The sequence below is a fragment of the Juglans regia genome, chromosome 11 (assembly GCF_001411555.2).
Source record: "Juglans regia cultivar Chandler chromosome 11, Walnut 2.0, whole genome shotgun sequence".
Classification (NCBI taxonomy): Eukaryota; Viridiplantae; Streptophyta; class Magnoliopsida; order Fagales; family Juglandaceae; genus Juglans; species Juglans regia.
In genome coordinates, this window is record NC_049911.1 from 9,103,969 (window position 1) to 9,127,250 (window position 23,282).

Here is a 23,282-nt window from a genome sequence, read left to right on the forward strand (position 1 = left end):
AAGTGAAAACGGTGCGTTTCCATCTTTGCAAGGATGGCTCTATTTTGAATATTTTCTCATGTCCAAACTTGTTTTAAAATTATGTAAGTAGAGAGGTATAATTGGTCTAGTTTGATTTGGTTTTAGATAAATTTAGGAACCGAACTAGTATTTATTAGTTTTAAAAATTTAAGAATCAATACGGATCAATTTATCACAGAAATTGAAACTTTTGTTGATAAATTTACACGTATGACAATATATAATAGGTCATCAAATCTAGGAACACATATTCAATATACATATATACATTTAACAATAAAAATTCAATACAAGCATCCACATATTTAATAAAAATCAAATAATCTATATAAATATCCATGTAACACAAAAAAATTAGACTTGAGAAAGTATAACAAGTGTCACAAAAAATAGTTTTTTATTATTTTGTAAGGCTTTTACCAAATATATAATTTATAAAAAATATTTTCGGTACTAAAATTAAACTCAAAATCATATGTATGAACTTAATAAACAAACCCAAGCTCACACTTGCTAAAGGTGTCAAAACAATGGCTGCGTAAACCTTTGCACATTCTTTCTACATGCACCCCGGCTCATGCGGGATTTGTTTTCCACTAAGAAACAGTATTGCTCCTTTGACACTCTCTGCTATGAAGGGTGTATAATACCTCTACTATTTCTGGCATGTGTATGTGTCTATACCGTGTGAAAAAAGAGAACAGAAGTGCAAGGGTGGATCACACTTTCCAAGATCGAGAGTGGGGCTTGCCAAATGTTATTGTTCATCATCTTTTTTTTTCCTCCCTAATCAAGCATATTATATATATATATATATATATATGTAAAAGTACAAAAGTTTAAGGTGAATCATTTCCACTATCAATATACAATAAACAACTAGAAATTTTATCTAAGAGTAGGCTTCCAAAAACATGATTGGCAGCTGCCCATTACGCCACTGAGTAGGGCTGTGCATAATGGGAAGTAAACCCGACCCGTCCGAAAGAACAGACTTCCCCAACCCGTAAAAGACGGGTTCATCGGGTCATTAGTATGAGATCGCGTTTTAGTAAAAACAACCCATCAATCCGTCGAAACTGAAGTTCACGAAAACACCTGAGACGAAAACACTCTCTTCTCTCCAATCTCCATTGTGGAAACACTAGTCACTATCGTCGTTCTCAGTCGCCATTCGCAATCGTCGTCGCTGGTCGCAGAGGTCATCGCAAACGGGTGCGTTCTCTCTCTCTCTCTCTCTCTCTCTCTCATTCTAACTTCGAGCTTTGCTTGGTGCTCTATGTGTGCGTGCGTGTGTTTGATGGGTAAGCAAGGGAAACATATTTACACTCTAGCTCTGCCAATCAAACACTCCCTTGGGCTAGGAATCTACATGTTTGATCCCAATCAGAAAATTGTTACCCTAAAATGGTGTTGTTTGAGGAGTTTTATCGAACTAGTAATAAACGGTATTGGGATGTTAAATTGAATTGTACAATTGTTTTATATGACATTGACCAGCCAAGTAGAATTGTACTTTGGCTTATTATCTTGATTTGAGTATAATGAAAATCACAGGAAAATAATGAATGCTTTGAGTAGTGAGGCATGGGAAACCTTTGGTAATCGTTTGTAGGGATATTTTGTAGAGTTCTATAGAATTTTATTGTGTGTCATGCATAACTTAATTTTTATCGCTATTTCTGAATAGACTAGTTGAATAGTAAAATAATGTTACGATTTATTTGCAGTAATTTCACTGTTCTTTACTCATTAAAAAAATTTAATTTCATTGTTTTGAAGTTGCACATAGTCAGTAACCATTCCGGATGAGTACATATTGCTTCTAGTAATGCTGTATCTATTACTTCTGTTATTACATTGGAATTTTACATAAGTGTGTACCAGTGAGAACCATGGTGGGTATGTGTATTTGTTATCTTTATGATCAACTCTGATCTTTCATACGTTACAAGTCAGCTTGACATTTAAAATTTCAGCTGACTTGCAATCGATGTTCACTTGGAACACGAAATAGGTTTTTCTATGAACCATTATCTATTATTGCTGGTTATTTTTTTTTCTACTTCTAGTTTGAATTGAAATTTTGAGTGTAGTTATTTCCATGCAGCTTATATAAGCTTCATTGTTAGTATTTGAGGTGTTGTTGGAAATTACCCTTTTTTTAATTATTATTTTTTTGCATCATGCTCTTCACCCGTAGGCATGGGTAACTCAATGCGAGAATGACAGTGATTCTATGTTAAATGACCCATTTTACAACATTATTGAAGGTTTCTTTAACAAGGCCTAAACAGTAGATTCTCCTATGCGCGCTCGATACTCTTGTGCATGTGATTTGCACCAATTCACTTTTCTTATCTGCTGCTCAATATTCCTCTCGTTTCTCATGGATTTACTTATTGCCATCCATCTTTGTTAACCCATTATGCCAGTAGAACTCTGTACTTTGTTAGTAGCCAGTTATCTTATCATTTTTGTTGGCAACATCATGAGAATAAAACCCATAAATATAATTAAGAATAATGCTATACAACCTCCCATCCTCCACACACCATATTTTTTTAAAATTTTAAAATTTTTTAATATTTTTTTTAAATTTTTTTTTGAGTTTATTCTTTTTAAACTAATTCAATTTTTCTATTTATTATTCATATATTAAATATTTGATAAAAGAAAAAAATAATAAAAATTAAAAAAAGTGTGGTGTGTGGAGATTGTGTAGATTTTTTGTATAATTAATAGACATTTGAATGGACACAAAATGGAAACATGTTTTTGGGTTTGGTGCTTTTCTTTTATTTTATTTCAGCCCAAACTATAATTGCATGTTGTCTTTTTCAGCCCAAACTATAATTGTTATTTAATCATATTAATGTAATGAAAAATATACGTGAGTGATAGTGGTTTCTCTTTCTTTTGAGTTTCTTTAAATCATAAAAATAGAGCAATTTTAAGTTCATATCTTAATATCTTGATTTTTATATGTTATATTATATGTCAGCTCATATATGGATTGTTTCGAAAGTGACACTTATACAAATTTAAGAGATAATAAGACTGCTACTCCTTTGAAAAATCGATCATAAATGGCTTCAAATATTAACTTGTCTAGTGACACGAGTCTCCCAATCCCTCCTCGTAAAAGGAGGGTAAATAAGGACCATTCAACAGTGTGAGACCATTTCACTAAAATAGATAAATGCCCTTTAAATGAACCAAAAGCGAAGTGTAATTATTGTCACAAGATTTACTCTTGTCATCCCAAAAGACACGGTACATCAAGTATGCTACAGCATCTTGGTACTTGTAAGCAACATCCTCAAGAATTAGACTTACGGATCAACAGACTATGAGTCGTGAGGGGGCTCTTGAATGAATTGGAGATAGTGATGTCAATAACTCAGCAAATGCACATAAGTTTGATTCAGAAAATGTATGAATGACAATTGTTGAAATGATAATTTGTGATGAGCTTCCATTTAGGATAGTAAAAGCTCAGGGATTTAGGAAAATATATAGATCACTTGAGCCAAGCTTCCAAGTGCCATCTCGAACTACTGCAGCGAGAGACTGTATTAAACTATTTAAAATGGAGAATGAGAAGTTAAGTATCCTATTTTGGCAAGAGTTGCACGTGATGTGATGGTCATTCTCGTTTCTACTATTTCTTCTGAGTCAGCCTTCAGTACAAGAGATCAGGTGCTTGACCCATTTCGTAGTTCACTATCTCTAAAAACAGTCGAGGCACTCGTTTCTATACAAAATTGGTTGAGGGATCCAGTATACATTGATCTTCGTGCCTCCTTGAATAATATTGAAAGCTTTAAGGCGAAATTGGGTAATAAACTTATTTCTTATTTACATATATATTAAATTTTTTCATAATGTTTATTTTAATATCATTTAATAATTATCATGTGTTTTTTTAGAGTTTGATCCAAAATCAAGTTTTACTTATATTTATGAGGAGTAACTCAAGGCTTATGGTCTACATGATGGTATGTTTTTTATTTTCATTCATTTGTTAGAGAAACTAAACCACTTTGTGTTGCCTAGAGTAACTAATTTTCAAATCAGTTACTTACGGAAATAATGGATTTTAAGGCTCCACATTGACTTGAAGAGTGACATTGAGGAATCATGTTGGGCTGATACTTGGGCTGGCATTGTTGCCTGATAAGCTGTTTTGACTTAATATTTTGTATTGTGGCTTAGTGCCCAAACAATTTTATCATGCTCATATGCTCTTGTTGAGAGTGAGATTTTTTGTATTTCTGATATACTTTCCTAATCAAAGAAATTTTATATTTTTGGAACATCTCAAATCTGATGATTATTTTTTGTGAGATCCGAAACTGTAAGAGTTGGATGATCTAGGGCCATACCTTGGATTTGTTGTGGTTTGAAATTAATCAACGAATGAACCCACGAATCTGACCAGATATTTACTGATTCTCCACTATAAATTTGGAAGCAGCGACCTTTGTTGAGCAAGTCTTTTGTTTTGAGTATTCCCTTCCACATGCAAGAATCAGATGTCTTTTGTGTTGCCTCCCAGAATGTTGTGTTCTTTAGGTATTTAGCAGTTAGAATTGAGTGCCACAAACCATTTCTACGTCCACTTAATTCACATCCTATTTTTGCTAGCATTGCTAGATTCATCTTCTCCATCAATCTGATACCCAGGCCGCCTTCTTTTTTCGGTAGATAGATAAATTTCTAGGACTTTAGTGTCAAATTATGAATTTTATCTTTTGGGAATCCCCATCAAAAGTTTTTGAAGGATGCATTAGAGTTTTGCAGGCTGATTTTGGTAATTGTAATGAGCTCATATGATATGTGGTATTATACTTACTACTGATTTGATTAACATGGTTCTGCCTACCTGGACTAGTAGCTTTGACTTCCAATCTTCTAATTTTTTGCCCACTTTGCTTAGCATTTCACTATAGTTTTTTTTTTTTTTTGCTTTTGTTGAACGAGGTAAGTAAACCCAGATATTTCATTCTAGCTAATGCTGCTTTGTAAGGCAGCCATTGGGAAATGAATGTTTTTATTGCTTGGCTTGTATTTCTGGTAATAAACATTGAAGATTTGCTCTGATTTATCTTCTATCCTGACCAACTTTGATATTTTGCTAGACACTCTGAAATGTTTTGAGTATTTTTTTCCATAGCCTTTGCAAAGATAATTGTATCGTCTACAAATAATAAGTGTGACAATGTTGAACTGTTTCTGCTGATTTGTACCCATTCCAATTTTTGTTGAGCTTCAACTTTTAATAAGATTCTAGATAGAGCTTCTGTGACCTGTATAAAAAGAAAATGTGATATTAGATCACCTTGCTTGATTCCTCTCTAAGATTTGAATAACCCTCTTGGTGAACCATTGATAAGGATGGAGAATGACACTGTTGTTATGCACTCTTTTATCAAATTTATTCATTTTTTATTGAATCTCAGATTTTTCAACACTACAAAGAGAAAATCTCATTCCACCTGATCGAAAGCTTTTTCCATGTCTAGCTTAATTGCTATCAAAACTTTTTTCTCTATTTTCCTTTTGAGATGATGAAAAAGCTCATGAGCTATGATAGTATTTTCCTTAATGTTTCTACCTGGGACAATGGTTGTATGGAGTGGAGAGATGATTTTTGGGAGTAAACTATTGAGATGGTTGGTCATGATTTTGTTTATAATCTTGTAGTCGACATTTGTAAGACTGATTGGGCGATATTGACTTGGACTATTTGGACTTGACATCTTTGGGTTAAGAGTAATGTTGGTATGATTAATCTGCTTTAAAAGTTGCCAACTGCTAAAGAAATTCTGCACTGCCAGTATGACTTCTTTCTTAACAATACTCCAGTAGTGCTTGTAGAAGAGAGATGTCATTCCATTAGGCCCTAGAACTTTGTTGCTGGGAATCTGTTTTAGAGCTTCTAATATTTGCTTTTCTTTTGGTATGGCAATTAGAGATTCATTCTCGATGTCCAAAATTTGCTTATCAAAGAGATTATCCAAATGGTCCAGAACAAGTGGATTTGAAGAGGAATATATAGTTTCGAAATGATTAATAAAAACAGATTCTGTAACAAGAGAGTCCATTGACCAATTACTTGGCCCCATTTTGATTGATTCAATAACATTCATTTTTCTTCAGATAGTTGTTGTCAAATGATAAAATTTGGTGTTGAGATCCGTTGAAGTAAGCCAAGTGAGTTTGGATTTTTGTCTACATAATATTTCTTCATATTCTCTTTGCTTGTGAAATCTATGTTGCAAAAATCTTTCTTTTTCTTGATTGGAAGGAGTCATAAGATTGCCTTGTACCTCAAGAAGTTCACTTTCAATTTGAAGTATATTGTGGTTGATTTGCCCGAAAGGACTTTTGTTCCAAACTTTGAGTGCTTCTTTGGTTGACTTAATTTTCTTGTATAGAATGTAGGACAGATTGCCCAAATGAGATTTACTCCATGCTTCATTTATTATTTGGTGGCTTAAGGGTTCACGGGTCTAGAATTCTTCAAACTTGAAAGAAGGGGCTTGACGAATATTAGTCATAGTATGCAATAAGATTTGATGATGATCTAATGTTGATGATGCTAGGTGTTGTAATGTAATATTTGAAAAAAATAGTCTCCATTCTTGGTTTGTTATAGCATGGTCTAATCTTTCTCTTATGAGTGCATTACCCTAGTTGTTATTAGTCTATGTGAACTTTGGGCTCATATAACCAATGTCGATCAGGCCATTTCAGTCCATGAGGGCTTTGAGGCCCTTATTTGGATTATAAGAAATAGGCCCCCTCCATATTTTTCAAACTGATCAATGAGGTCGTTGAAGTCTCCCATACAAACCCAAGGTCCTGAAAAAACTCGATATAATGAATCTAAGTGACTCCCAAAATTAGCTTTGTTGTTCCATTAGACTAGTGCATATACATAAGTAAGTAACCATGGTTGGTGTAAAGGATCAGTAGACTATAATTGAGATTGCATTGATATTTATAAGTACAGGTTCTATTTCTATATCCAGTCTCCACAAAAGTAGAAGACCTTTTTTTTTACAAACAACAAGAAAGTGAACAAAATGATAGAAACTTATACTATTAACGATAGATATGGTGCGATCATCCGTCACCAAAGTTTCCGACAAAAAAAACTACATTTGGGTTATATTTCCTAATATTAACCCTTAAGTTTTTGATTGCTTTTGGACGGATTAGCCCCTGCAATTCCATACCATTATCTTCACTTGGCTTGCGAAACTATTTTTAAGTTTGTCTCGCTAGCTGATTTTGATTTGCCTTGGGAGTGTGGGGGTGACTTATTGTAGGAATTGTATTTTACTTTCCCTTTTAATTTTTTCTCCTTATCCAAAGAGCCTGAATGCATTTACAGAAAAACTGAAGCCATTGAAGATTCATTTGCTTGTAGCACTGGAGCAATACACTCATTTAAATCTTTTTTCTCCACTTCAACGAGGCATTGGGATTTTCTTTGGGATTTTCTTTTTGAAGTTTCAGCAAACTCAACATTATGTTGCCTTTTAGAGGAGATGATTGCTTGAGTTGATTGATGGTCTTAACTCTTAAGTAATGTGTGTAGCAGTGATCTCTCTAGGACTGATTTCACTATCATTATTCTGTGAAGCTTGTATGGGATCAGTAGGTATATTTTGTGTTAAAATTTAAAAAATTATAATAATTAAATAAAATAAGACAAGCTCTCTCAATCCAAACACCGCATTACCACTCAACCACCACGTACCATCACCAAGAAAAGTTATAAGAAGCGAAACACAATCCTCCCAACCATATTTTGGCAGGCAAGTATTAGAAGTATCAAATCATTAATTAAGTCGTAAGATGGTCAAGTTGCTCCGACAAGGAGCAAAATGCAATTGAGAAAAATACATAAATCCGTTCTTGAAGCACACTGTTTGACGTTCAAATCTGCCCAGATGTTTGTCAACCAGTTCTCAGGATAATGTGGACTCCGCTGTCGGTATCCACAATGTCACTTATCTCGCCCACCTTAAGAGCATATGTTGCTTCTTCAAAAGGCTTCTGCATCTGGCCTCGGCCGAAAGGACCTGCAGCAATATTTAACATACAGTTTTGTTTAGAGCAATGCAAGAGACGATATCCAATCCAGGTGAACCATATGTAACCATTAGTATATCAAATAGAGAAACTTCAAAAATAAGAAGATATGTCATGGGCATACAAATTTACTGGCAGTCAAAGAAGGTATATGTCCCATCCTGTGTGCAAATTCTCAGGCACAACTTGCTTATATAAATACTTGGGGATCTCATATCTCTCTTGAAAGAGAAAAGTCACTAGAATTATATATAACGCAATTAATTGACTTCTTTTTATGAGTAAGATGAAATTTTATTGATAATGAAAGAGGAAGGTACCCCAGTACACAGGATATCTATATATATGAATCCACTTAACTACAAGATCACTTGCTGTATTTCAAGCATGTTGATAACACAAAAAAAAAAAAATCGAGGTTGCCACAAAACTATAGACGGTATTTTAACTACCACCATAAAAACATATCATTACAACAATATTACTTTTTTATTCATTCAAGAATTTCAAACAAGAACCTGAAATTTCAAAACATACCCACCCCACAACCCCCGCGTTGGCAGCAATGCTAGTCTTCATCTTTGATCTTGTCATGTCCAATCACGAGTGCTGATGTGATACATTTAAAGTGGTTTCATATGTCATCATTTAAATGGACAGCCACTAATAATATAATGTATCACATTAATAAGTGTGACTGAAGATGACAAAATCTAGGATGAAAAGGAGCATTTCTAAAGAAAGAATAATCTTAACTACGATATTATATTATTAGACTGAAAGAAAGTTAAATACAGAAAACTGCTGGAAAACTGGTTTTTGATACAAAAGGGAAATAAAATTATAAAACCTTGAAAGCAAGTTAGATGAGAAGATTGCTGGCTGAAATTGAAAGAAAAGTAATATTCCATTAAGAAAATTTCACTTAAAAACATAAAAGTAAAAATAAAATGTAATGTAATAACACAGATGCCCAATCAATAAAGAACAAAGGAAATCACTTATGTTAGCTAAAATTTGTTCATTCTGGGGGTAGGAAGGATGTAATACACAAAGGGTGGCCCATGCCACATCTGGGCCTATACTCCAAAAGGATTACTCAATGATACAATTGTAGCACCATTGATACCATTATAAAGAGCAAAAACTTCTCATTTCCAAGTAATGTGTGATCTCATATACCACCTATCCTTATCACTGAGTATGGGGTATCACAATCTCCTCCCCTTAAATTTCCGACGCCCTCGTTGGGCCCATTCTTCGTAAGTGGCACGGTTCAAGTCCTACATTTCTGATTGGAATAGGCTCTAATACCATTTATAACACCCAGATTTTCATGGCTATTGAATTCAAAGATTTCAACCAAATTTAAACTAAAAACAAAGCTCACAATAAAATTAAGCCATCACCACACTTAAGTATACCCAAGTAGAGAGTACAAAAGTTATCCAACAACACATATATTCTTCTTGCCCCTAAATTCATTTAAACATTATAAAAAATTATGTTTTAACCAATCTCTCCAAGCTCGAGAATACAAAAACATACACCAACATATTTATTCAGTATAACCGCTCTAATTAAAGATCATTAACACCAAAACATATGGTTTCTCTTATGCCAATATTGGTTTGCATATAAGAAATCAAACCACATAAAAAGAAATACCCAAAGCTGTAAACCGAACACATGTTCTTCCTAAGATTTCATACGTCATAACAGGTTGTACATACGCTAAGTTTTAGATAACTCATAATACACCTACATCAAAACTCAATTTCTTATTTCAAAGAAAATCAAAACCCTACCAAACAGATCATTGCTCCAAATATGTACAAAACTAATTTCAAACTCCTACTCAAATCGCATGTTGTACTGACCAAAATACATTGCAAACAAATAAGCAACTTACATCAATGAAAATTACACAATCAACACCAATAATCATATTAAAAAAAACTAACTACATGAGGATTGACCAAAACATGGAGAACTAGAGAGAGTAGCAAACACGAAATGAGAAGAGATAACCAGTGTGCTTCGTTCTATGCCTATTTATAGGGAAGAATCCCATTATTTCGATCGGTTGTTCAGCATCCCCGAAGTAAATTTCGTGCATTACCATTGGCTGCATTAACCTCATCGTGATGAAGTCGGCGCCAAAAAATACTTGGGCTCCTCACAATAATTATGAGAGAGAGAGAGAGAGAGAGAGAGAGAGAGAGAGATAGAGAGAGAGAGAGAGACGTTTTGGAAGAGCTATTGTTGCAAATGGGTGGATTTGTAGCAGCTTGGGAGGGGAACAAAATGAAGAATAAGAGTTGCAGACACAAGGGGCTTTTTCATTCAAGTTGGATGAAGATTAAAACTAGGGTGAAACTCATCGTTTCACGTAGGCACACAACCCTCTTATTTTGTTTTAAAGAACTATATGAACCTAATAAAGTTGGGCTTGGGGCTTGGGTATTACATTTGGTATTACATTTCCTTCAATTTGAATGATACATTCAATGGGGAGACTCCGGCTGAACCAAATTCTGATAGATCCGCATTAATACGAGAAGTAGCACAACAAGTAATGGTAGAGATTGTATGTAACTCCATGACTCGAAATTGACATGCAATGAATGAAAGATGCCCTATTGAACAATTTAATCATTTGTAACCCCCAACTTTTGAAGGAAAGACTGATCTGATTTCTGTAGAAGATTGGATTCAGGACAACAAAAGAATACTTAGTTTTACGATGCACCAATGAGCACAACGTTTTGTACTCCACATTCAAATTGACTGGGGAAGCAAAACATTGGAGGATCTCAAGGACTCTTGGAATAAGAACTGTAGCAAACTCCAATCACATGGAACTGTTTTAAGGAAATTCAAGTGTTTCTTCCCAAAGTCTGTCAAAGACGCTAAAGCTAGAGAGTTCACCAATTTGGTACAAGGGTCAATGAACGTTCACCAGTATGCGGCAAAATTTATTGAGCTCTGTCGCTTTGCTGCTTATTTGATTTTCGAGAAGAAAGAAAGGCTTGAAAATTTGAGGAAAGACTAAATCTCAAAATTTACGATAGGGTCGTAAGTTCTCAGATACCAAATTTTTCAAGTTAGTTTATAAGGCGTCTATCATTGAGCGCAGTCTTCAAGAAGTGTTTATATTTTTAATATCCAAAAGAAAAGGATAGCACCATAGGGAACCAATCACAATGAGAATCAAGGCCAATGGAAAAAGATTAAACCTACTGAGGACGGAAGGACAAAGGTGGTACAAGAGAGAAAATTTTCAAGTAGTCAAAATAAAGGGTGTGCAAAGTGTGGAAAAATTCATAGTGGTGAGTGTAGAGTTGGGATAGGCATATATTTCAAATGTGGCAAGAAATGGCATTTTACTCGAGAATGTTGCTTCAATCAAGGAAATACTTCTAGCTCAGTGAGAGATCAAAGAAAGACTGCTCCTACATGTGTATACCCACTCACTTCTAAAGAAACTGATGCCCAAGACTAATGATGGGTAAGAAGAAGTGAGCACCCAAGATTTCAATAGGAAGTGCCAAAAAAAACTCTTCCATAAATTTTCAATTTACGTTGGGAACATATGAAGTTTTGCAATGATTTTTTTTATTTACTTGATAATAATGCATTTTAGGTTGGTAAATTTATTTTGGTCCTTGTTACTCTTGTTTTTTGTAATATCTTAAATCATTTTTCTCTTTCTTGTGATAATGTTCTCAATAATTTAGATGGCACCTCCGCAATTTGAGAAAGAAAATGGGGAATGAGACTCTGAAACTTACATAAAGTATAGGTTGGAGTGTGCTCGTGCTTTGGGATATGAGATAATAAAAGAACGTCCTCTGATTATGTGTGTTCCTTCAGTCAATAGATACAAGTTTAACAGTTTGACGAAACCAAAGCCCAAACCCACTAACCGCAAATTGAAGAAAACCTCAGCAATGCTTGCATTTCTTGAAAGGATCAAGAAAGAATGTGACGGGGAGGATAAACAAGGTAAGTATTATAAGTCCTTTAGTGAGTGGAAATTTGTTTTTTTTTTTTTTTTTAAAGCAGACATTTGGTTTGAGAATTTTTCCAATGTTGAATTCTAGAATAAGATTTTATTAAATGTCTTTCCCATTTTGATGGCCTATCAAAATAGGAACTTAAGTTCTCAAATGTATGCACATAAATTATGGTTATTATTGATTACTTCAGTGTTTAGTTGTCATAAGAACTTGGTGCTCCAATATTTTGATTAAAGAGAAATTTTAGAGGTTTATTTATGAATGTCTACTTGGATTTTCATAAGCAATAAATTTGGAGTTGAGACTGTAATAAACATAAATATTATTTGGGTTTTAGATTTACAGCTATAGCCTTAAATTTTTCAATGCCGAAATAAGGTGAGATTTAGATAGTGAGTTGAGATGAGATGAGACGAGATGAGTTGAGATAAAAGTTGAAAATTGAATAAAATATTGTTAGAATATTATTTTTTAATATTATTATTGTTGTGTCATTTGAAAAAATTAAATTGTTTATTATATTTTGAGTGAGAATGTTGTAATAATTAGATAAGATGAGATGAGTTAGTTGAGATCAACTCTAAAACCAAATGAGGCCTAAATAAGTTTTTTTTTCCTTGAATATGAGTTTTGAGGTGAAGGAAGGACTACAAGAAGTAACAATAAAGAAAATGACTTGAATTGGAAGTGGTTGAATTACAACCATGATGGGAGGTAGTTGAATATTACCCAAATTCCGAGGACGGAGTTCTATAAAAAGAGGGGGGGAGGGGGAGACTGTATTACCCAAGCCCAAGTCCAACTCTTATTAGGCCCATGTAGTCTCTAAAAAAAAGCAAGAGGGTTGTGCGCCTAAGTGAAACAATGAGTTTCACCTAGGTTAAATCTTTGAGAAATAATATTTGCAGTCGTGAAGTGCGTAAGCGCCGCTCAATCTTTTAGTAAAAAGTGAATAAATACGAGACCCACATAAAAAAAAATAAATTTTTTAATAGTAGACCCCACTATTTTTCAAAATGATTGTGCGGCGCTTGCGCACTACACAACTGTATATAGCATTATTCTTAATCTTTATCCCAGACGCAGAAAAAAGCCCCTTGTGTCCACAACCCTTCTTCCTCATTTTGTTCCCCTCCCAAGCTGCACCCATGTGCAAATACAGCTCTTCTGAAACGTCTCTCTCATAACTATTGAGAGGAGCCCAAGTATTTTTCAGGACAAACTTCACCATTTTTTTTTTATTAGTAACAACTTCACCATAATGAGGTTAATGCCACCATTCGTAATGCATGAAATTTACTATGGGGATGTTGAAAAACTTTTTCCTAAAAATAAGCATAGAACGAAGCACACAACTAACACCAGACATCTTTTCTCATTTTTTGTTTGCTACTCTCTCTAGTTCTCCACATTTTGGTAAGTCCTCTTGTAGTTAATCTCCATTAATATGATTATTGATACTAATTGTGTAATTTTTGTTAATGTAAGTTGCTTATTTGTTTGGAAATGTATTTTGGTCAATACAACATGAGATTTGGGTAGGAGTTTGATAAGGATAGAGGGTGTGTGGTATTCCACATTATCTAAGAATGAGAAGTTTTTGTTCTTTATAATAATTTTAATGGTACTCCAATTATATCGTTATTAGTCCTTTTGGAGTATAAGTCACAATGTGGTTTGGACCTCCCTTTGGGTGTTACTGAGGAGGATTGAGAATATCTAAGCCTCAACCTTTACTCCATGATGTCTGCAAATCACTATTAGGCAATGATATAGGCCATACGATTCATACAACTTAAACTCATCACGTGTCCCTTATAGAAAGGAAGGCCCATTTCCTTCATTTCCACCTCTTTGCTATCAGGGTTCCGAGCCCTTTGTCTTGTTCTCAAGCAATATGTTTTAGACCACATCCAGTGACTAGATGTGCCCTTGTAATTTATCGGCATATACAACTTTCGATGGTTTACTTTCTAAACACTAAGGTCTTGTTCGAATTCAAAACTCATCTCAACTCATTTTATCTCATCATTATTACTTTTTTAAATTCTCACACAAAATATAATAAATAATTCAATTTTTATTCTACTATTTACAAACCATTCCAACTCATCTTTGAATTCAAACGACTCTTAAAATCATGCTTCAGGGCAAGATTTCTAGGAAACCATAACTTAACGTCTTAAACAACGAAAAACCTAGTCTTTTTGGCCCCACGCTTTTATCTTGTCCATTTTTACCGTGGTTTTAAGTACATTGGTATTCCATCAACCTCTTTTTCTCCCCCAACAAAACGTAGCCTTAGGGTATGTTTGGAAACTAAACCAAATTTTTTTTTTAATAACCGTGAGTGTCTGGACCAGTTTGCGCGTACCTCGACTAATCCCATGGGGCCCTAAGAGGACTCGAACTAGTGACCATTGGGGAGCAAACCCAAGGCCGGACCAGCTGAACTACCTCTCAGGGTTGAATTAAACCAAACTCAACTCATCTCAATTCATCATTATAACATTTTCAAATTTCAACATAAAATAGAATAAACAATTTAACTTTTTCAAATCTTAAAATAATAATAATATTTAAAAATAATATTCTAATAATATTTTATCATTTCAACTCAGTTCATCATCCAAACGCACCATTAGTCATCTTTCCCAAATCCTTAACACAGACAACAATTCATCTAAAAGATTAATCCTTTGACCACCCAAAGAAGCTAAACATAGAAGTTCGAAGAAAATTAAATCTAAAGTATTTTCAAGCCCTAAATTAGCACAAAAAGTCAAAACCAAACCTTCTTGGGTGCCTTTTATTGGACTTTGCAGGCAACCGACAAGAAGTCAAAAAGGTTAAAAAAAAAAAACTGACCGAGATCGCCGCCGCGCTTGGCGGAGCTGCAATCGGAGAAGCTAGAGGCGAGGTCCTCGAATTTGGCTTTTCCCGAAGCGATGTCGTCACGAAGGGCTTGGAGCTGTGATACGGCGCTCTCCCTGGTGGTGCTCATAATGACCCGGCCCTCTGGATCCTTCCACGAGGCCTTCCTTCGAGACCCTTGGTGCTTGATCAGTATGTGCGATGCTCTAACCTGATTGGCCGTCGCAGACGCCGACATTCTCGTCTTCTTCTTATGCTTTTCCCTGTCCGCCGTCCGATCTGCCGACGGTTTTGAGGTTTTCTTTCGCTTCCGATCGGTCTCTATCTTTGCAAAGCTGGAAAAAATATAGAGAGATAGGAAGAGAAACGTGATCTCACTGTGCTTGCAAGTTTGTGCAAGGGTAGCCTACGCAGAACTGCAACTTGTGCTTTATATGTAGACTATAGAGGAGAAGCTGCTATGAGTTATTATCTCCTGAGGTCAACTATAGCATGTACGAATATCTGATGCATTGTGGGACGCACATACTCTGTTCCATTCACGGAATAACACGTCATACACATCTTTTTTTATTTTATTTTTTTTATAACTTGGGAGAGGGGTCGAACTATGATCTCATTTTGGGAGACGTGGTGTTCACTGTTGTAGGCTTGTAGCCATCAGGCACAGGCCGATGGCGTCATACACATCTTTTACGAAGCGCATTTATAGATTTTTTTTTTTTAATAGGTATATAGACTATAGTCACCATTCAAGTTTGAATTTTTCACCTCGAAAATAATATATAGAATATCTCTATCATATTTGTTAATAGTAATAAAATGATTTAAATTAAAATATTTTACAAAATTTTAAAAAATAAGAGAGTATAAATTAAATAAAAATATTATAAAATTAAAATTATTTTAATATTATTTTTATTTTAAAATTTAAAAAAATAGTACTATTTTTTATGTATTTTATTTAAGAGTTAAAAAAAATTATAATAATTAGATAATAATTAGATGAAAAAAATTAAATATTTAAAATTGAAAAACGTTGTATTTTAGTAATGTTTAAAAATAAAATAAAATATTTGAAGATATTTAAGAATACTTGAGATATATCATGTTACCAAATGATTGCTTAAAGTTATATGTTTACAAATTAACCTGTAGATTATAAAATTTTGAATAATCTTAGATACAGTTTTGGATTATGCAATCTCTGCATATTCTTTTTAAAAAAAATTAAGATCCATCATTAAAAAAAAATGATTTTTTCTTGTTTCAGATTTATCATTTTTTCAATAGGAGTATACGAAACTTACAGACTTTAAAATTATAAATATTATTTCACAAAATTTTTTATTATAAAATAAATATAACGTATAATATTAATTTATATTAATTTATGCAAGATCTATGTGTGGTCAAGTGCTTTTCTAAAGATAGAAGAGTGAGAATTTAGTATAAGAGTGAGAATTTATTTTATCAATTTATTATGAGTTAGATTAATTCAGTTTTTTAGTTAACTTTTTTTTGTTGATATTGTTATCGTCGAGCGTCAAGTCCACCTGTAATTTTTCTTTTGTAAAAAAAATATATAGACATAGTAATTCTTATTAGAGTAAACAAGATACAATCAATACAATCATACTGCTCAAGACGTATAATTTTGAAGAAGTTTTTTATTAAAAAAAAAATAGATCCATTATAAAAATACATTTTACAATAGACCTCACTTTTCTTTTAAGGGATTATACTTGAACGTAATATTATTCATTAATTACTTTATAATTTTTATATAATTCTCTAACAAATATTATACTTATAATGTAAATTTTAAAAAATTAATATTTGATTAGATAATTCTAAAAAATTATGTAATAATTATCTCTCTATTAATTTTGCTTAATTTCTATCCGGTAAGTTGGTTTTTTTTTTTTTAAAAAAAAAAGACTAATTAACTTTACCATTTTATGTCTTAAAAGAATTAGGTTAGGTTTGGATACTAGGTTGAGATGAAAGTTAAAAGTTAAATAAAATATTATTAAAATATTATTTTTTAATAATATTATTATTTTAGGATTCGAAAAAATTGAATTACTTGTTATATTTTATGTGAAAATTTATGAAAGTTATAATAATGAGATGAGATGTAATGAGATGAGTTGAAAGTGTCTCTCAATCCAAACTGAACTTATTCTAGTTACCCTCGACATAAGTTTTTTTATTTGGAAAAAAAGATAGTATTACTTAGAGCATTAGTAGTGATTTATGCATCTTCAGATGTAAAATCATATTTTTTGAAGAATAATTTTGCATATAAAAAAAAAATTCCACATTAGTTTATACATCTTTGGACAAAATAATAAAAAAATATTATTATTTTTTTTATTTTTTATTTGTTTCCTAAAATTATTTTTTTATATATATTTTACAATTAACATCTATTTTATATTATCAACTTAATACAAATTTTATGTATTAAAATAATCTTAATATAAATTTTACAAAATTGATTTTAATGGGTAAGAAAGAGAAAAAAATAGTAAAATAATGTTTGAAAAATAAATAGTGCTTCTTCAAATTTAAAGAAGCAGTACTATTTATAGCTATGCAAAAATTTAGAGATACATAAGTCAATATAGATGAATTTAAAGACATTCTTTAAATTTAAAGATGAAGATGGAGATGGAGAAGCCACTACCAATACTAAGAACTTATTTATCGGCATAGCATTTTTGTTTCTTTAACAGGTTTCTTTCCCATTTAGCAGGTAGGGAAACTCCGAATAGTTCTGCACAGCATGTCATTTTTATTTTAATTTTATTATTCATTATCTTTTCACACTATACATCATTTTTTTTTTAAAATTAATTGAATTCTTTTACTCATCATTCATAATTTCATACACCATACATTTAATAAAAATAAAAAATAAAAAATATATGTGACGTATGATGTAAAGATGATGAATATAATTTTTCCATTTTTTTTATTTTTTATTTTTTATCATAACACCCCCATTTAACATCCAAACTTGACACCATCAATAAAAGATATATAAATAAAACTTTTTTTTCTCAGTTTTTATTTTATTATTTTTAACGAAAGTTTGGAGAATACCAAAATCTTTTTCATTTCAGACGATTAAAATTACAACAAAACCGGTTCAAGGCCTATGTCTCAGAAACTGCCAGGAAAGATAGAGAGAGAGAGAGAGAGAGAGAGAGAGAGAGAGATACGACCAAAGATTTCCAGCCGAACGACCATCACATAATCTGAAATCTGAAGTTTAAAATCCCCATCATCTAAAGACCTCTTGGTTGAATCAATCAAAATGAACTCAGTTGGCTGCTTGTCTTCCCCACAGCATGTGATTCTCAACAACACAGCTCGCACAAGCAAATTGAGTGTTAATTTGTTGCGTCATTGTGAGAGTTTGTCCAAGAACATTGATCTGAAGTTATACCCCAAAAAAGAGAGCTACACTTCTCTCAAAATGGGCCAACCTTTTCTCGTGATGTCATCTATCTTTGCATCAATCTGCTTCTGCACTCTAGGAGGGCAAAGCTCTGCTGCATAACCATTTAATTTTGCTGCCAAACTTGACCATTCAAGCTCCTGTTCTGGCAGGTTCCCAATTAGCTGAAGAAGGAAAGGATTTCGTTTGAGCTCAAATTTCTGCAGATTTTAAGACGAAACGTTGGTCAGCCATCATGAAAGATTGTCGAACATGACCTTTCTCGAAAGCTATTTCAGAATCTTCCAGAGATACATCTATTAGAAAAGGTCTTCCCATCTTTCATAGTTGAAAACAAGCTTTCATAATAAAAAATAAAAAATAAAATAAAATAAAATAAAATAAAATAGTTCCAGTGAGTAATTTCAGTGAATGCATGCGATGAATATTGAGTGGTGAAAGTTGAGGTTGTACACAAAACTGCAGCAGTGCCATGGAAACAAATTACTTCTAAAAGACATTTCTCCTGACCCCAGTGGGACTGTTACAAGCCTCTCTCAGTGTCACGGAAAAGGAATTACTCATTCCAAACTTCAGAAGCTAGACCAACCACCTCTAATCATAATTGCATGACATATAACGCATCATTTGGACATAAATGCTTCCATGGTTTCATTAACAGATACGGTAGCAGACAGAACTCTGGAAGTTCATCCTCCTGCTTCATGTTTCTCATTCCCACAATCTAAAGAACACGGATGGCATTTTGCAGAACCGCGTCTATTATAATCCAACTTTAAAATTCAAACTCACAGCCCATTCAAGCCGTTATATTTTATCAAATTGGAACGTATTGTGCTCTTAAGAACAGTAATCAGGGAGGACATAAGCAGCTCTGGGAATTTTAAAGGTTCTAAAGTAAGAAGATCAGGCACACATTTGCATTAATTAAAATGTTACTAATTCAAAATATCAAACCTGATGTTCAGGCTCTGCAGGATAAAATGTTCTAATCTGTTGAATCTGAGTAGTCACAATGCTGCTTTTCGACTTAGTTTGCTCTCTCTCTTTGCTTATTGCAGCCAATCTAGATTCTTCATTTCCATTCGTGAAAATAATAGACCTGCGAATACATGGAAATAGTTCCAAGATACGTATGAGGTCTGCATGAATCAAGAACTTACTTTTGAAGGTAAGCAGTGTTACCTGTATTGGTTACCCACATCAGGGCCTTGCCCAAATACCTGCCTAGAATCATGACTAGACCAAAAAACCTCTAAAAGTTGTCTGAAATTAATCAGCCTGGGATCATATTCAACCTTTGTACATTCAAAAATCCATGTCAGACAAGCCTCCATAAAAATCAAACAGAAATAGAAAACACGTAATAAATTCCAAGTAAAAGACACATCCGTACAGAAGCAAATGAGATAAGGATCCGTATACAAAATCCAATGTAAATGTAGCTCCACCTGCCAGCCATGTTTACATGAATAAAAATGCCAACAATGAACCCCTTTTACACAAGGAAAATTTTGTAAAGTAATAACATATTCAATGACAAAAATTAGTCCAATTGCGTAGTAATTTATTGTACTTAGATGGGATTGAGTCTAGTTTGAAATCAGTTCAAAAAAGTGTAAAATTTGGCAAAACCGACAATTCGCTAGACCTCCCACTGGGCATTCGGTCGGCCGCAAATTCATGAACTCCCACGATTAGTTTGGTCAAGCTAAAATTCCAACAAGTTAGCTAGAGAGGCCATGGGATTGTGATTTGAGTTCACCAGGCACACATGAGACCCGTGGTACATTAAAGGTAAATCAACTATTCATCTCTTACATTCAAACATTCAATCAGATTCTAGGATAAGTCTTTGAATCATATTTCCTCTCTTAAAAGGTTTCTAAGGTTTTATTTTAGCCCTGATTTAAGTCAAACCTCAATAATGTTTCCCATACACAGTTTTCTGAGTACAGACATATTTACGTAAACCCTTATTTACTTCTAGTGAGAGAAACTTATTTGAGGTTGAGTGCCTACAAGATAAAGAGAACACCATCCTGATGATCTGTTGATAATTTTATTCTTAGATTGTTGTCCGTGAGTTCATCAGCATGAGGAAGTTCAAGTGGAGTGGACAAATTTGTTTGTGGGTGAAGCTATTGATGAAACCAGAGTTTCGGAGCTACCGTGTTGTAGAGATCAAGTGGGTCACTTGTGAGGATTGCAAATCAAGTTTAAAGTCAACAAAGGTTTTGTAAGAGTCTAGTCTAAAATTAATTGTAACCATTTTCTTGTGTGTGGACTTATAGGCAGTGGCTAAGCACCCAGTGTGGTTTTTCTTTTGAAGAGTTTTTTAAAAGAATAAAAAACCTCTAGTGTTCTTTATTTTTTCATATTTTATTTATTTTGATATTTTTTATCTGTTGTTGCTCGGTAATATTGACTTGCTTGATTTTTAAATTGGCATAAATAGAATTAAAGCATCTATTCAACCCCTCTAGGTGTATCCAGGATCTGTTCCAATGAATTTTCAGATTTTCGAAACATGCCAGCCAAATTAGATTGTTTTTTTTTTGGCTAGGTAATCAAGAAGTTTTATTTATAATAAAAAAAACAGCCAAGTACACGGGACGTATACATGAGTAATACCTACCAGTGAAAATTAGACTATTAGCACCAGAGTAAGATTCAACTTCTTAGAGAGCAATTTCAAGTAATCTATTACGAGTCCAAGACAGTGTTGGTCAATTCTAGGCACAAAGACACAAAGGGATATGCAACAAGTCTCTCGTTTTTTCGTGGGGGAGCAGAGCACCAAGTCCTACCCTATAGTTTAGAATTCGATGTTGTCGTTAAAAAAAGATTAGCATTATCCTAAGAAGAATCTTCCAAGAGGCCAGGACATATAAAACCGTTTTAGAATAATCAGTGGAAAGACCAGCAATCCATTGATTCCAACTCCACCTTACACGGGACACGAAGTATCAGAATTATCTTATACTCAAGCTGTCCAGCAACGAGATCATATTAAGATTGCCAAACCAACCAAATGAAATTCTAGTCTCGATAACAGATCTCCCAACTGGATTCCCGGAAGCTAGAAATTCCACTAAAAACGTGTACTCCATCCGGTATTATCCCTCTTTGCATCCATCAATGGGTCCCAACCTCACATCATATAAAATCTTCCCCAACAACCCGATACATAATCCTTAGTTTGTCTGTTAACTCCAATTTCATAATCTCCAAAGAAGAAAAAGCTAACATTTATTAAAAAAAAAAACAGTTATAGCCGTTAAGCTTAAATCCAATAACATATTTATGCAACATACACTGACAAGTATAGATCTTATGAGTCCAGAAGCTTAAAGCCATATCAAATTGAAACATACGCAAATAGTAAGAATTAAAGAGAAGGGAGTGTGAGAGACGAGACCTGGACGGACTCAGCATGGTCACCCAAGCTTCGGTACTCTGGGTTCGATTTGGATCCGCCAGCGTATCCGACGGTGGTCCGTACTACGCCGTTCAAGCATCCGAATACGGCCTCGGATCTCCAGAAGCTCCCGAGAGCAAAGACCGCGCTTTTCAAGGTCTGGCTGTTTGGTGGGTCCCTTGCCGGTTCCGAAGTCCGATCCGAGACTCTGATGCACTGAGATATATTGGTCAAGTAGGCGGCGAGGAGAACCAAGGTTAATAATCCATGAGCGCTGCTAGTGCTACTCCGTAGAAAAGCCATTGATTTAACCGACAGCCAGGGAGAAGGAATGGTGGGAGAAGGAATAGAAAGGTCGAGAGGAAACAAAATTGCTTAATTCCGTTTAAAAATTAACAAAATATTAAGAGGGGTTGGATTGAAAATAAGCTATAACTCGGATCCGAATGTCACAATAAAATTATGAAAAACTCTAAACACAGGCATAAAGGGGTAGGCCTCATGTATGGCTGTAAAAATAAACATCAAAATCGGTCCGGACGTTGGTTCGGTTCAGGACTGCTTCTTCCAATTAAAAAATCAGTCATAAATGATTCGGTCTCGATTTTATATTTTTTAGAATTAAATCAAACCAGACTAGTTTGTATATTTATATATTTTTAATATTATATATAATATTTATAAATTATAATTATATAAGAAATAATGTTATATTATAATTTATAACATAAAATTTTAATCTTAAACATGAACATTTATTGATTATATGTTTTAAATATAAAATATATATTAATTACATTTTATGATTTAATAAATTCTCAATATATTCTTTTTGATAAATATATTAGTAATACTAATATACATTAATCTATTAATTACTATATTATCACTAACATATAGTAATAGTACTATACCACTAATATTATTATACACTAATAGTATTAGTGTATTACTAATATTTATATATATTAATATATATGTAAGTATAAGAGATTAAAGATTTAATATATATTAAAAATTAAAAAATCGGATCGAATCGGATTGGAACTGGTCAAATCGAAAGTATCGATTTAGGAGGTTAATTGGTGTAGTATTAGTTCTTGAAAATGTAAAACCGATGTATACTAATTTGATTCCAAAACTTGTAAAAAATCGAATCAAGCTGGATCGATGACACCCCTAACCTCGTGCACGTTAGCCAACGCGGATTATTGAAACGCTGCATTTAACTTTTTGGAGGTCTCAAAAGAAAATTCAAAAGTATGGATTATTGAAACGTTGCGTTTAGCATTTTGCCATTTGAATAAAAAGAGTTTGGCTATCTACAAGCAAGTTTGCATGCCAATCTGTGTACTAATGTTGTTGC

General features: G+C 33.4%; 2 protein-coding genes across 2 annotated transcripts; both read right to left on the reverse strand.

Annotated features, from left to right (window-relative positions):
• Positions 1–7,756: 7,756 nt before the first annotated feature.
• LOC108992048 (peptidyl-prolyl cis-trans isomerase Pin1) lies at positions 7,757–15,493 on the reverse strand. Its single transcript, XM_018966497.2, has 2 exons — positions 15,021–15,493; positions 7,757–8,120 (listed from the first exon to the last, which is right to left on the reverse strand). Exons 1-2 carry the CDS (start codon positions 15,262–15,264, stop codon positions 7,996–7,998), a joined length of 369 nt encoding a protein of 122 aa, XP_018822042.1. The 5' UTR covers positions 15,265–15,493; the 3' UTR covers positions 7,757–7,995.
• A 2,632-nt stretch (positions 15,494–18,125) lies between these two features.
• On the reverse strand, positions 18,126–22,397 carry LOC108992059 (peptide methionine sulfoxide reductase A5). Its single transcript, XM_018966510.2, has 4 exons — positions 21,917–22,397; positions 19,681–19,793; positions 19,453–19,597; positions 18,126–18,695 (listed from the first exon to the last, which is right to left on the reverse strand). The coding sequence occupies exons 1-4, from the start codon at positions 22,217–22,219 to the stop codon at positions 18,498–18,500; spliced, it is 759 nt and encodes a 252-aa protein (XP_018822055.1). The 5' UTR covers positions 22,220–22,397; the 3' UTR covers positions 18,126–18,497.
• Positions 22,398–23,282: the final 885 nt, after the last annotated feature.